The sequence below is a fragment of the Chironomus tepperi genome, unplaced genomic scaffold (assembly GCF_022539635.2).
Source record: "Chironomus tepperi strain 1889 unplaced genomic scaffold, CSIRO-AGI_Ctep_v1 contig_85, whole genome shotgun sequence".
Taxonomy (NCBI): Eukaryota; Metazoa; Arthropoda; class Insecta; order Diptera; family Chironomidae; genus Chironomus; species Chironomus tepperi.
Window position 1 is genome coordinate 2,748,455 of NW_027226207.1, and position 15,482 is coordinate 2,763,936.

Here is a 15,482-nt window from a genome sequence, read left to right on the forward strand (position 1 = left end):
AATGGTTAACAGATGTTCCTTCATATTGTGTTGTGGACATAAAAGTGATAATAATAATGTGAAAATTGTGTTCTGAATTGGATAATGTAATAATACTATGATGAGATTCATTCAGTTGGACGATTCTTGGCTGTTTTTATGCTTTATTGTTTTTGAGAATTGAATTAAGGCTGAGATTGTCGTGTAAACGACAGAAATGATTGGAATGTAATGGGTATATTAACGTGGAATTTTATTGATGGTTGTGGTGTAATGAGGTTGTAAATTGACGATTATTTTGGTATGTGGAGGGATTGGAGATGAGTTAGGAAGGTTTTAGGATGGATATTGAGGCTTATTTGGTTCATAGCTTGAAGTAGACCCGAATTTAGTCGACTTTAGTCAAATTTTCATTCAATATTTGAGTCGACTTCGGGTTTTGACTCCATTTCTTGGTTCTAGGTATCTATAAGTAGAACAGTCATCAACTAATCCTTATTCCCGAGTAACTTGATACCGAGATACGCAGTTTTCGCCATTTAAACGAGTCCATAAGCTATCATGCTCTCATCAGAGCAACTCTTTGCCTTGTTAACACACCAGTTAGTCCCCATCAGCCTCTAATTCCTGAAATAATCGATTATTCCAACAACAATACTTTAAAGAATCCACAAAAGCTCATTTATTGTTATAAAAATTCATGACATAATTTGGTTATTTTATTTCCACTTGAATTCGTTTACAATTTCATACAAAAAAAAATCCTAATAATCGAAACTGTTTTGATAACTATTAATATTGGTGGGGGGGCCTGTCCTACATAAGAATTTGTTACCTATATTCTATCTATTGACGTTATATCATTTTTTTTTAAAGTCACTACAATCAATCGTCCATTCAATCAAAATCCAAAGTATATCATCCATTAGTCAGTCATGAATTTCTCTCATAATGAAAGAAATTTATTCGCATTCAGCTTCTTCTGGATCGGCACAAGCGCGGAGCTCTCTTGAGAAGTGGAGACCATCTGGGCATTCGAGTGTAGCAACTTCATCACCTTCAATGCACAAGATGTATTTCTCGCAGTTTTCTGGGTGACTAATGAATTTGATTCCTTCTTCTGGACATTCTTCAATATCTTCATCTTCATCATCACCTTCATCATCATCTTCATCATCCTCATCTTCCTCATCATCATCATCTCCATTCAAGTCAAAGTCTCCGTTCATGATTTGAGCAATAATTGTAATAATATCAGATGACATCTTGTTATGTAATTCGCCCTCAAAGTTCACTGTTGATTAAATAGTTATTGTAAAGTCACCCTAGAGTCCAATTAAGCCATAATACATACCTTTCACATTATTTATATCACCGACATTATTATTGTTCAATTGCATAGCAGATGCAAATAATCTTGGATCCCAGCTCTCTTCCTCATCCTCATACTCTTCTTCCTCATCCTCTTCCTCATCTTCAGCTCGGGTGATAACAGCCATAAAGACAACGCAGAATGCCAACACAACAATAAATTTTTTCATCTTGCTTATGGGTGATGCTGATGTTGTTGATTTATTGAAGCGACAGATATACAGTGAGAGAAAAAAAAAAGATGAAGTTTAGACAATATTTTTTTGTGCTGTTCCTTTTCACTTCACAGTGAATTTAATTATGTTGAGAATAATTTTATGCTTTTGTGGAGATGATGGAAAATTTAAAGGCAACTGTTGGGGCTTGGTGATGCCGAATTTGGAATTTTGAAGGAAGATTAGTCAATTTTGGATGTCTAAAGCTAGAGCTTTAAGTGTAGGGACTGCTAAATTCCCTAAAAACTTAAGATATCCTCAAGATACCCTCAAGATGACTATAATGGAACATCAAGGCACCTCTAAGATGCTTAAACTAGACTAATAGCTGATGAATCCAACAAAGTATAAGCTCAATTTCCTCAAATTTTCCACTCAATTCTCCAATTCGATCCAAAAGATTCTCTTCTAAATTTCTTCATCACCATCCACAAAATTTTCCACTGAATTTGCACTAAAAGATTCATCTCACTTACCACTTAATGTAATCCTTCAAAAAAGAGATGAATGAACCGACTCAACTAAAATGTCAGATGCAAAAAAAATGTCGAGAGACTGAAAGACACCGGAGTGAGAAGTGTGCGAAAAATACTGTAACTGTGCACGACTTGAAATGATGATGACAGTCGTAAAGTTGAAGCCATTTATACTCGATAGAACGCCAGTTCTGACTGTCAAATTTAGAATGAGTTATGGGACAAATTATGCAATCAACATTCAATGATAAGAAAAAGTCAAACTTTTTTTCAATGTGCAAAAAAAGAATTATTTTGCGTTGAATGATTGATGGCGATTTATCATAATTAATGTGCATTATCTGGTGCATAATTTTCATATTCTCTACGCGACTGTGGTGATGTCTATTTTTATCGGGAATTTCCAATGTTGATTGAGGCTCGAGTTCTTCTTGTTGCTATTTTAAGTTAAATGATAAGCAAAAGGTAGTCTGAATCGACTTGGAAACAGTTTATATAACAGCACATGTGCAGCCTTAATTGAATATTTCGTAATTTTTCACTTCGACCTACAAAAAATCTCCGGTCCATGTGAACATAACCTAAAAAATTCATCTTAATCCTAAAATATTCTCAGTTTCCATTCATTCCAGCACATGAATAACATCCTACATATAGTGGAGATTTTAGTACAATTAATTATGAACATTTGTCGATGGTTAACCGCACGGCCGCCACAGCTCATAATGAACAGTCCCACATTTATGTGTGAAAAGTATTCATCATATGACCGCACACATACACACATATTTATGGATGTAATATATCTCTAGATTTTCTAGTTGACACAACTTTTCCTTCAACAGGATTTTTTAGGAACCGACAATATTTTTTTTTCGCTCTACCGCCAATGTTCAGGATAATAAATTCTCTTGCATGGCTTGAACTTCATTCAGGATGAAAAACAATTGAGGAGATTAATAGATGAATGTTGCTTTGAAGGTAGATCATGTGAAGTTTGACTGATTTTGTTTTTTTACTTGCTACTTATTAACTGGTCATATAGATGGTCAGATAATGGAAGCTCCTAAGCAAACTAGCGTCTTATACATGACTAGTTTAAACTTTGTACTTTATACTAGGCAAATCTGAAAAATTGCTTACAAAATGGACAAAGTTGTGGACTGAATTCATGTCTGCACGGGTCATCTGCAGAAGACTGTGGATGATGGACTAGAAAGCGTCCAACCCGGCTTTTACCATCTCTGCTCATGTATTTTTGATAATAGTGTCCTATAATAATTCATATCAGTAAGTTGACCATAGAATGAGAACATTTCAACATTAAAATTAAATTCAACAAGTCTTATCAGCCAAATATGACCAGAAAAAAGCTGCTGTCCTCCAGACATCCATTCACATTTCCATCAACAATCCTATATTTCCCAACCCAACCCAACCCAAACAAAGCTTTCAGATCATCTAAAAATAAATCATCTTTAAATATTTCCTTTATTTTTCACATTCGCAAGCACGTGAAGCGTTAAAAAAAAGTTTCCCGTACCCGACTGACAGCAAAAATCTACATGTTGACACACACACACGCACACGTGCTCATTCTAAAAAAGACAATTTTTTACCTTTCACTTTCAAGTGCTTCCTTCCTTTTAAGAAGTCTTCAAAAATTTATTTTTATAGAAAATTTATGAAAATATTTTTTTCATGATCAAATGCCACGGATGGGGGATGAGGATGATGATGGATGTTGAATTATCTTTATGTGACTTATTTGCTACCTGTAATTTTTGGTGGATTTGAAGATTTTATTTCTTTGCAAGTGGGATTATATGGATGCAATATTGAGTTTACAGACCACAACGGCATTTTCGGAATCATCACAAACTTGTCCATTAGACAAAAAGTTCATCTTCTCCACAAATCCTTAAAAAGTCTTCCTTGCCTTCCATTTTCTCTATTCATTCAGCCTCTTAAGTATAAAAAGAGTCACATATGTGTGCTATATCTCGTTTGATTGTACACAGACAGCAAGAAAATTAAGTTGGTGACAGGAAAGATTTTTTTTCCTTTTCCCTTCTTTTACTTTTATGCTGACTTTTTATAAAAATGAGGTTTTTATATTTCAAGAAAATTAGAATGAAGGTAAGGAAATGAAAAAGGAAGAAAAATCAAAGGCTTTCATTATTAAGTTCTATATTAGAACATGATTCTTGAAATACTTTATTCTGAATGAAGCAGGAAGTAGCCTCTTCGAAAAGGAAAAAGAATCAATGATTAAGCAATTTTAATAAGGAATTGGGTAGGATGTAGAGATGCAGATAAATGTGAGAGGATTCGATGAAATTAATGAAAGATTTTAAGATGGAAAAATATGTTGAATATTGTCGGACATAGTCATTGAAATGTCGGGGCTTAGGAGAATCAGGAGCTTAATTAGGGTATTTTTGGCAGCCTTGTCGACGTTATATGCCAAACCGGGCCTTTAAATCGCCATGTCAGAGCCTTCTTAATTTGTGTCGCTCTTGGTCCTTCTTCAAAATTCCTAGTCAAGCGCCCGAGTCTAGTGGTTCTAACAAGATAGAGAAAGACACGACAATGAGGTCAAGATAGGGAATTTGGGGTTCCTCATCCACTTAACCTCATTTGTATCATCACCAATCGTTAAACAAAATCAAATCAAACTCAACTTCATAAGTCCAACTGACCCAGTTCCATCAAACATAAAATCAACTTCGTGAGCAAATTAGAGCATGTGAAAATCCATCGATTTTTCCCCTTTTGCCAAAAAAAGCCCCAACATGAGCACGTGAAGCGTTCCATCAAATAAACCATACGCTTCATTGACTCTCTTAAAAATCTGCTGAAATCATCAAAAAAACTTAATTATTTCAATTGAAAGCTTGTAAGTAAGTCCAAAAAAAGGAAGAAAAACAGTGAAATAAATCTTTGCTCGAAAGTCATGATAAGCAAGTCGACATTTTACAGACGTTTAAAGTGAAAAAGAAGAATACAAAAATTGTGAAACATAAGAGATATTCATCTTCCTTTCCACATCCTCCACTCACTTTTGATATGGAAAAAAGGAAAAGAAAGATCAAGGCAGGAGGAAAAAGAAAAAAATTGAAATTCATAAGGATATAATATCGCTGACATGCCGTAAAAAGAAATTAACGAACCTAAACATAATTCGATAATGCCAACCATACCTAAAATAAAGCAAAAAGAAGTGGAAAGGAGACCGAAGAAGAACAAAAAATCATCATGCGGAAAGTTCACGGTAGTCACCATAAATTTAAGCGCCTCTGTAGAAATAATTTCCTTTTTCTCGGTGCTTTATGTCGCTTTTTTCGGGACACTTCACTTCACTCTTTTACTTTTTTTTGGTTCCATTTTCAATGTAGGTGGGAAGGATGAATGAAAAAATTAATGAAATTTTTGGATAGAATTTGTCAAAAATTTTAGGTTTGAGGAAGATAATTATGACTTTTAATAGACAGTCTAATTTATAGAATTAATAATAGGAACAATAAAGAGCTCAATTCCAATTAAGGTCAATCAACTTTTAGTGCGACCTCTGCAAAAAGTGGATTGATTCTCGAGACGGAATTAAGAACAAGACATCTTAAGATGTCTGCGTATTGAGGATCAGTCGAGTTTGAAGCAATTTCCGAATAATTCAGTATTAGAAGCATGATATATGAATATGAAACAATCACGTGTCTTTCTGGGGAAATTAGTAAGATGCTTGGATCAAATTGGATATAGTAACTTCAAATGTCGTCGCTATGAATCACAGATATTTCCAAATTCTGTTCTTTTTAGCGCACTTTTCAACAAGTTTAGATACTTTTAGTGCTCAATGTACGATATGAGAAAATCTACTAGATTACTTAATGATTGGATCATTTATACCAAAGCTCGAAGTCGACTCCTAACAGGCATAGAACATCTCTCAAGGTACAGAAATACCACTAAGGTACCTGAAATAGGTCGCATTGCCTGAAAGGAGACTCATTGTAAATTCCATTCGGCTTCTAGCTCTTATTGACAGTACTGACAAGAAAGTATCCAAACCAACCAACAGCCATTGGCATCGTATCCCATCTCAAATTCAAACTAATTTACTCGCCTTTGTCCCATTAAGGAAGTCCATAATAAAGTTAGTTATTTAATTATTTGTCAATTTCCACATCTACAAATCCACAATCTATTAAAAACAAAACAATCACAAAAGAAGGTGAAATCCAAGCATATCCAGCAAGCAAATATCATCACTACAAAATCTCCAGTGTGCCATAACCATCGCCATTCACGTCATCACATTACAATAACGACCATGAGTGGCACATATAGAGAAAATGCACAACTTACATCTACGTACTCTCATTTAGTGTTCGATAAAAATTTTCGAGAACAGAAAAAAAATGTAATTAAAGTACCAAAGATAAAACAATAGGAATATTGTAGACATGGATGGGCGAGAGAGTGAAATGGAAAGAAACTTCATTAAATCGACTTTTTTATTACTTCGACATGAAATTTATGATCAAAAGTTTCCTTAATGACTCTCTATCGATATATTTTTCCGATGAAGCCTCCACTTCCTATACGGATGTATATCCAATGATATAATTGTAGTTTTATGGAAACGAAGACTGTGCCAAATTACAACATCCTAGCTTTCTTTTTTTTTCTTGCTCTCGTGTTTGTATTTGATGAGAAAGTTTTGCGAAAGAGGTCTTGTGGGAATTTTGTGAGATTTCTATGGAAAGCTGTTGAGTTTCTTTATTTGATCTGACTTTTATATGCTCTATTTTTGTTGCTTTTTCTTGTTATATCCAAGGGCGATTTCTATGAAATGGAAAGAGATAGTCCACGTGTCCACCAAGTCTCATATCAATGATCGAACTGTTGGGGTGTAGCTTAATATTCCTCTTGGTTTTGCTAGTATTGAAGCTAAGTATTAAGCTGCCATAACAGACAATTTTATCCATAAATGGATGCTGTTTGAGCATGAAGTTGATTTAAACTAGCTTATTCATGACCTGGTTACTTTGGACCTATACCGAGCGACACATCATGTCAACTGTCATACGACAGTCAGTTGAACATCCTTTGAAGACTATGTGCTTATAAGACTAATTTACAAGCATTAGTCATCAATAGAGGTAGCTTCAGGTGTCAACTGAGGGAGGCACTGGATCACACTTGATTTGTACGGCCAGCGAAGTAAGTAAGTAAGTAAGTTGATGACCATGTGTCATCGGATACAGACATTTGCTTTCTAATCCTCATCTACAAATTCCAAAAAAACCTACAAATCTGCCAAAATTCCCACAACATCTAATAATCATCTACATCGATGTAAGTCCAAACTCATTCATAAAATACAAACTACTGATTATCCTCGCTGTGACAGTTTGTTGTTTTTTTTTTATTTTTGTCCTAGTTACGAGCATAATATAACTAACTTTTACGCCCTTCTATGTCCGATGATTTATTCTTAAATTAATTAAACGAGAAAAGCAAGAAAAAAAGCATAACCTCAATAGGAAAATTATTATTATTTTTTTGGTGTGTGCTTTTTTTGCTGTGGGGGAGAAATAGATGAATGAGATAATGGAATTAATTTGTCTGGGGTTGATTGACGGAATGATTTCTAATTATTAAAGTTTTGGGAATGGAGACGTATCGAGTTCGAATTCCTGTGAAGGACTTAATGAGAGTTTGGAACTTTTGTAAGAGTGTGTTAGGGTGGAGTGAAGGTGTGAAATGGAGACATAGGCGTTAATAGATGCTTGATAGGGAAGCAACTTAGTTTTTTAGTATCTTATGCTTACAGCACTCTACATAGATGGTAAAATATCAAGTGCTTGACGAAAAACTCAAGGTTTCAGGAGAAGCAGAGGATGTTCACCCCTGTATACCCTCCTGCATAGTTCTAACGAGCTTCATTAAGACTTTCTGATCAAAATTTCCATAAAACTTACTTCCACCCTTAACACCATTAAAATAATTTCCTGATTTGTCCTAAAATTCATATAAACTTCCTCTAAAGTTCCATTCCAAAAGCGCAAAGTCTCCAAACACCAAAGCAGTAACAGAAAACTTTTGAAAAGTCATAAAAATTTCGACATTACTCTCCGTACTTAAAGCTTTCAGCAAATGCATTCAACATGCACTTTCAAATGTCTTTCTTCATCTACATTTAAAGTCATTTTAAATTTTCAATGCATTTTGAGAAAATTGCAGCACCCAAAAATAAGAAAAGAACTGGATATAAAATAAAATTGGTCTGTGGAGCATTCAAAGTTCCATTTTGTTAAATAGATATTTTATTTGATTCTCAATGAGCGTATTGGGAATATCCTGAGCATAATAAAAAAAATATTTCCACATCTTTTTCATTTTCATCTCCCTCACTTCTCCTCAATAATTTAATATTTATTGAATATTTATAAAGCTCTGGCTGTGTGGCTATAAAAATGAATTTTAAGGTTTTTCTATGCTTTTTTTTATTTTTTTCGATTCCTTTTCATGCATTTCAATTTTCTTAAATGCCAGACGATGGATGGATGTTGATTGTTGGAGATAAGGGATGGTAAGTCATAGCTCTGTCTGGTAAATTAATGTAGATTTTGTTCTGGAATGTCAATTGCTGATATTTGATGAGATTTTATGACTGTAGGGACTGAAGTTTGAGACAGTTTTGAGACACCTTGCTTATATGGCACTGGACTGGGCATTACATGTGTACCTAAGCAACTGGACAGTCGTCAATTACTTGACCGTCTCAAAATCCTTGCAAATTAATACATTTTTTAAACCAAGCCATTGACTGCCCATCCCTAGATCCCTCTATACTCCGTGACTACACACGAAAACAGATCGGATTCACCCACGATGCACAAAAAAGCAAATAAAATCGAGCGGAACATGACTTTCCCCTTAACCCTTAAATATTTTATAGAAGTACTTAAATATTTTATGGACATAGATTTAAAGCTCGTCTTCCATACTTTTATGTAGATTGAGAGCGAATGTTGGGAAGATTTTTGCATGCATCAGCAATGTGAAGTGAATCGGAGGAATTTATTTCTTCTTCTTTTTATTTTCTCACATAGACATGGGAATTTTCATAGTTATATGCATGTATTATATTCGAGGCATTGCTGTCTGCTATCAATGAGAACAAAAATTCAAATTGAATAAGAAAAGATGAGAGAAATTGGAAAGAAATACGGCAGATTCTGAATGGAATTTAATATAATTCTTCCTTCCTACTATTTCAGCTTTTTATTTAGAAAATTGGAAATAAAAAAAGTGCAAGGAAGAATGTGTGGAATGCAAAGTTTTGGTGAAATTGTTGCGCATTTGATCTAGATTTTGTGGAAATTTAGCTTTTAATCGAGAATATGGAATCGGAAGCCTCTGCTGGATAGTTATCTGTTTTTTAAAAGAAAGCTGCTTTAACAGCCTTAGTCTGGACGTCACACAGCTCAAAAGAGACATTTGTTCATACAAATAGATCGTAGTTTGCGCATTTGATGCTCCCGTCCACATTTTCGAAGTTCAAAAGAAGTATGACTGCTTTTATGACTTTCAACTAACATAAAACCCAAAAACCAACTGCAATAACCCCCAAAAAAACAAACCACATGAGAAAAACTTCATCGTCATTTACCAAAATGTGACTTCAAACCAGCAAGAAAGCATTCGAAGATGCTATTGCATTTCCATGCAAGCAATATCATTATTGGCACAAATCTTTATTAAATAAAAAAGAAGTTTACACTCAAGTGAATTTCACACACTCCCAAGATAGATATCATGAAGATATGCGACTACATAAAACAGAGAACAGATACACAGCATGGATGTATCGGAATTTATTGAAGAAAAAAAAAAGGAGCAAAATTCATAAATTCATTCATTCATCTCTCAATGCACGACTCACGAATTGATTTCAGTTTATGAGGATGAGTACACGTGACATGAAGACTGTACATTGATGCATCAGATGAGTCAAGAATAACATTTCAATTATGTTAACTTTATTCTCGAATATCGATGACGATGAACATGAAAAATTCTTCCTGACTGAACAGAAAATATAAAATTTTTTTGTTCGTCTCACAAAATTGATATCAATAACTCTCAAATGCAGAAGTTGAACTCAATTCAATTGGAAGTCTTCCAAGTCATTGATTCAAAGTGTTTGTAAATGTTTGGGAAATAATAGACGAATGTTCCGTGTATGAATGGAGGAAAAAGGAAGAGAATGGAAGAATTGTTTGAAGATTCGGGATTGTTTTGTCAGGAATAATTAAAAATTGATAGTAAGTTCTTCTTAGAATTCGGGTTTGAGTCGTTTACTTACCACGTAACGCGAAGAATCGATATTTTGATAAAAGGTCACGTGGACTGCCAAAGAACTCATGGAAAGAAGCTGTCGATAGAGACTTTTTTGCATTTGGTATTGGTAATTGACAGACGCCATCTGCGATAAAGCGAAGTTTTAGTGCGACATCTAACCACAAGGTCTTGGATCGCAATTGATCTGTACATTTAAGTGGCTAGAACAGTGAAAAAACTCCCAAATTAAACTAGACTTTCCCGGATTCAATTAAAACCAACCCATAACCCCTCCTTGAACGTCCCCATAAAAATTCAATTTTTCTGTCCTTCCTTAATAATTCATCTTGCAACTTTTTTTTAACAATGTAATAAAAAATTTAAAAGGAAAGACCAAAACATCCATTATCGCTCATCCACTCGGGACATTATAAATCATGAACTATTAAGTTCCTCCTTTTATGTTCACAAAAAAAAATGTTTAAAACACGAATGAGAGCCAATTGACCTCATTATGCTCGTGGTTTATGAATTCATGGATATGGGTTTTGCTGGCTTGATGATCTTTAAGGAGATGATTGAGATTAATTTTTTTAATTTGAATTTTTGTAGGAAATTAATTCAGGACAACTAGAGTTGAAGTTGAGTCAAAGTCGAGTCAGAGTCGAGTAGTCGAGTCAAAGTCAAGTCGAGTCAAGTCGAGTCAAAGTCGAGTTCGAGTCAAAGTCGAGTCAAGTCGAAGTCGAAGTCAAGTCTACTGCAGCATTAGAGAACTATAATAAGGAAATTGCAGGTTTGCGCATCTAAAGTGCAGCAAATGCAGACCTGGAATTCTTGGCCAAACATTTAAATCAAAATTCTAACAAAATTTAAATTTTATCTTACTTTTTTCATATCCAAGCTTCTCTCAAAGGTGCGAGATAAAAAATCACAAAGAGGAATTTCAAGTAAATTAATTTTGTGCTGCATCGTTGCTTCATAAAAAAAAATGTAAAAAAGGAGCAAAAATTATCTCAACAAAGTGATTTTAATTGCCCGCTCATTAAATTAAATTTCTCATTTTTTTTCCTCTCACTCATTCATTTCAAACTCAAGAAGCAAGCTGAAAAAAAAGCAGAAAAGCTGTAAAATGATTGAAGAATTTTAAAAGTTATGCCAGAATGATTATGATGGTGGAAATGCAACTCATTATTGTTAAGTGGAATTTTTCCCTTTCATTTTCTTCTTTTAATGAGTAATGGAATCTTTTTTTAGTGCATTTAACTGCTGAGAGTTGATGGAAGTTGCTGAAGAGCTTTTAAGGAATAGTATTTGAAGTAAATTATTAAATTTTTTCATTTCATTACAACACTTTTATGATTCTTTAAGCCACGAAAGGACATGGTCGAAAAATGGATGAAAATCCAGCTCTAGGCCAGCGTGACTCTATTTTTAGGACAGATTCGATGAAGTCCAACCTCAAGGCAGTGTTAAATCAACCGGAGGTTGGAATTTCAGACATTACTACGCCGTGTACATTCTGGAATGTCTGCAAATAGAAAGTAAAGCCTTTTTCGTAAAAAAGATGAGCAACTCCTTAAGGTCCCCTCTAAATACGCCTCAAATCGACTAATTTCGGTCTGCACGACAATCCTAACTCTCATCCTTTTCATTTCTCGTCCCTTTTTTATAGATTTTAATAAAAAATAGTCCAAATTCCAATAAATACTCTGCATACAAGCTAGGCTAGGCTTTAAACAAATTTCATTTTAAGTCACGTTTTCCCACAGACTTTTCTCCCTATATTCCTTATTTTGCATCAATTTCCAGCCTCCTCCAACCCAGTTTATTCACCCCAGACTCCACTTGAAGAACAACAAAGAAGAAGAAACAAGGAACAAAAAAAATCCTGCACGAAATGAGCTTTTAATCATCGACAGTGTGAAGAAAATTTTCACTAATTGAATTTCGATTCTTGTTCTACTGGATGGAGTTCAGGAGGAATGATGAGAAAGCAGAAAAAAAGTTTATTTTTTCGCCACAAAAAAGGCATGAAAAATTTTTTCTTGCTTTTCATTGTCTGATAAATCTCAGTCTCTTTCTTCCTCGTTTGCTTGGTCAATTAAAAAAGTTTGTGAATTTTTTTTTTCTTCCTTGTTTTTCCGCATTTTCACATTTTTTTTACTTGTTCTTCCTTTTTTCTGTGAAACAAAAACAGAATTAAAATTGTGAAATTACTTTATGACAAGTTGGGAGAATTTTGGGGATCAGATGTGGGGGTTTAAAGTGCATTTGTGAAAGGATTCATTATTTATTAAGGATAAAGTTTAATTTATTATGACTAATTTTGTTTTTTCAGGATAAAGTTCCGTTGCAGGCATAAAACAAGCTCTCAAGAACAGAATAAAACTAGTGTATCGGGTAGAAACCCAATGCGGATATATTCACACCGTCCATAAAAAGTCTCGCGGGTAAGCCAAGCTTCGCTTGGCACATGTTTGAGGAATCAGGCTCCAGCGGGTAGGCCAAGCTTCGCTTGGCACATGTTTGAGGAATCAAGCTCCAGCGGGTAGGCCAAGCTTCGCTTGGCACATGTTTGAGGAATCAGGCTCCAGCGGGTAGGCCAAGCTTCGCTTGGCAAATGTTTGAGGAATCAGGCTCAAGCGGGTAGGCCAAGCTTCGCTTGGCACATGTTTGAGGAATCAGGCTCCAAGGAGCTTCGCTTGGCAAATGTTTGAGGAATCAGGTTCCAGCGGGTAGAAGCTTCGCTTGGCAAATGTTTGAGGAATCAGGCTCCAGCGGGTAGGCCAAGCTTCGCTTGGCACATGTTTGAGGAATCAGGCTCCAGCGGGTAGGCCAAGCTTCGCTTGGCAAATGTTTGAGGAATCAGGCTTTGGTTTTGCTTCGCTTGGCACATGTTTGAGGAATCAGGTTCCAGCGGGTATTGCTTCGCTTGGCAAATGTTTGAGGAATCAGGCTCCAGCGGGTGGGCCAAGCTTCGCTTGGCAAATGTTTGAGGAATCAGGCTCCAGCGGGTAGGCCAAGCTTCGCTTGGTACATGTTTGAGAGATCAAGCTCCAGCGGGTAGGCCAAGCTTCGCTTGGCACATGTTTGATAATTTTCATACAATGTTCAATGTTTCAAAAATCATAATAACCATTGAAATTTTTTTGAAATTTTATATGAAAACGAAGGTTTTTTGCTTTTTTAGAAGCAACGGCTGTTCCTGCCATGCCCAAAAACTAATCAGCTCTTCTATAGAGCAACACGGATCGTTTGCAAAAAACTAGAAGTCTCTACGATGTCTCGTTATTGAGATTTCTTGCTGATTAACTTGTTTGTTTGCTTGCTTACAGAAAGCGAATTTTTCGATTTTCTCAGCAATGCCTCAACCAATTTCAAATCTGTTTTTTGATTATGATGTGAAATTCCAGGCACAAACTTTTTGAGATAGAACATAACTTGCCATTATGCTTAGTTTGGCTGAAAAATCCAAAAAACTGGTTTTTCAATCTGAACAAATTCAATACATTCACACGTGAAAACGGTGTGAATATAATAAGAAAATTTACGCGACCCAGCAAAGTTGGTATATTTAACTAGAATAAGCTCTTGAAAGAACCTGTCTGTTGTGTTTACGAATGATTAAGGCAGTGAAGAGAAGTAAGTTACAGTTCAGGAACCAATAAGCTGTTCGCAACCATGTTCTTATATGGAGCTTAGGTTGTAAAAAAGGCTTTCAATCTGACTCTGTTGCTGGCTCTGTCACCCAGTTAATACAAACTCTCTGTCCACTCGTTGAGCAGACATTTTTTCATCACTGTTCTGCTTCAAGCAGCTTTTGGAGCTCCTGGAAGCCTTTTTTCGAGGGTGGTGCTAACAAACTTTTTATTCTGTTCCAGCAGAATTAAATTTTCTCTGACATTCCTTCCCTAGCCCGAGTGAACAGTAATACGTTAGAACAAGGCATCAACTGGACATCAACTTGCCATCAATTAGTTATAACGTATTTTGATCTACTCGGATAGAGTTTAGGAGTCGATCACTTATTACATAAAGTTCTTTGGGAAAGGGCGATCGAGATTTTGTTACACCTCAATAAGATACATCACGCATAATATGGGATATCGCTAAGAAGAGAAAACCAGACAATATACAGCCATTCATCCCATTTTCCATATCCCCAGCTTTAAATAAAATTCCTCCAAAGTGACGAAGCATTTCAGTGAAAGAAAATGAAGAACAAAAAAATAAATTATTACATTGTAATTTTATTGTAATGCAGAATGGCTGCATAAACTGTTTATAACAATAATTAAAGTTCTATGCAAAAATTTGTTTCCTTTTTTGTTGTGTATGAAAAATTTGTGAAGGACGATAAAAAAGTTTTTGTTTGATGAAATAAATTACTTAGTTTTGTCATTCTCGGAGTGAATATGAGGAGATGCAAATGAGATAATGAGAACTTGTGACTTGAATTATTAATTGAAGTTTCATAATCGACCTTGAATGATAATTAAAAAAGACTGAAGGAATTCCAAGAATGTTGAACCTTAAAAAATTGAATTAAAAACCTTATCTTTTTTTCTTGTTGCCAATTCCGATTTTTGACGTCTTTTTAAAAACCAAAATTCAAATAAATCATCACAAAAAATTCAATTATATGCAATTTAATTAGCAACAAAACGACCTTCAATATTTTTGATAAATTTCATAGTCGAACGGCTTGATTGATTGATTCTTATCAGCAATGGCGAAATAGAAACTGCACAGGTAAAATTTGATGATGATAACCCATTTCTCATTTTGAAAATTGCCAGGAATAGCAACAAAGTTGCAAAATTATGCTTAAAATAAATTCTTTCCGTTTCCTGCATGCAACAGAATTTCATTTTACGACACGGATGTAAATAGTTCTAACTGTGATGATGATGATGATGTGATGACACGTGGGTCCATCTATGAGGGAATGGAGGAAATTGAGCTAATCTCTGTCAATCCTTATCTGAAATTGTTTTGTTGGATTTTATGGATTAATGAAGTTTTTAATAACAATTTTGATAAAATTCTGTTTTAAATTAAATTTTTGATATTTTTTATTGTAATTTGT

General features: G+C 34.8%; 1 protein-coding gene across 1 annotated transcript; it reads right to left on the reverse strand.

Moving 5' to 3' along the window:
- Positions 1 to 660: 660 nt before the first annotated feature.
- LOC139086030 (major centromere autoantigen B-like) lies at positions 661 to 2,182 on the reverse strand. Its single transcript, XM_070634303.1, has 3 exons — positions 2,042 to 2,182; positions 1,334 to 1,537; positions 661 to 1,273 (listed from the first exon to the last, which is right to left on the reverse strand). Exons 2-3 carry the CDS (start codon positions 1,518 to 1,520, stop codon positions 942 to 944), a joined length of 519 nt encoding a protein of 172 aa, XP_070490404.1. The 5' UTR covers positions 1,521 to 1,537; positions 2,042 to 2,182; the 3' UTR covers positions 661 to 941.
- Between the last annotated feature and the right edge of the window lie 13,300 nt (positions 2,183 to 15,482).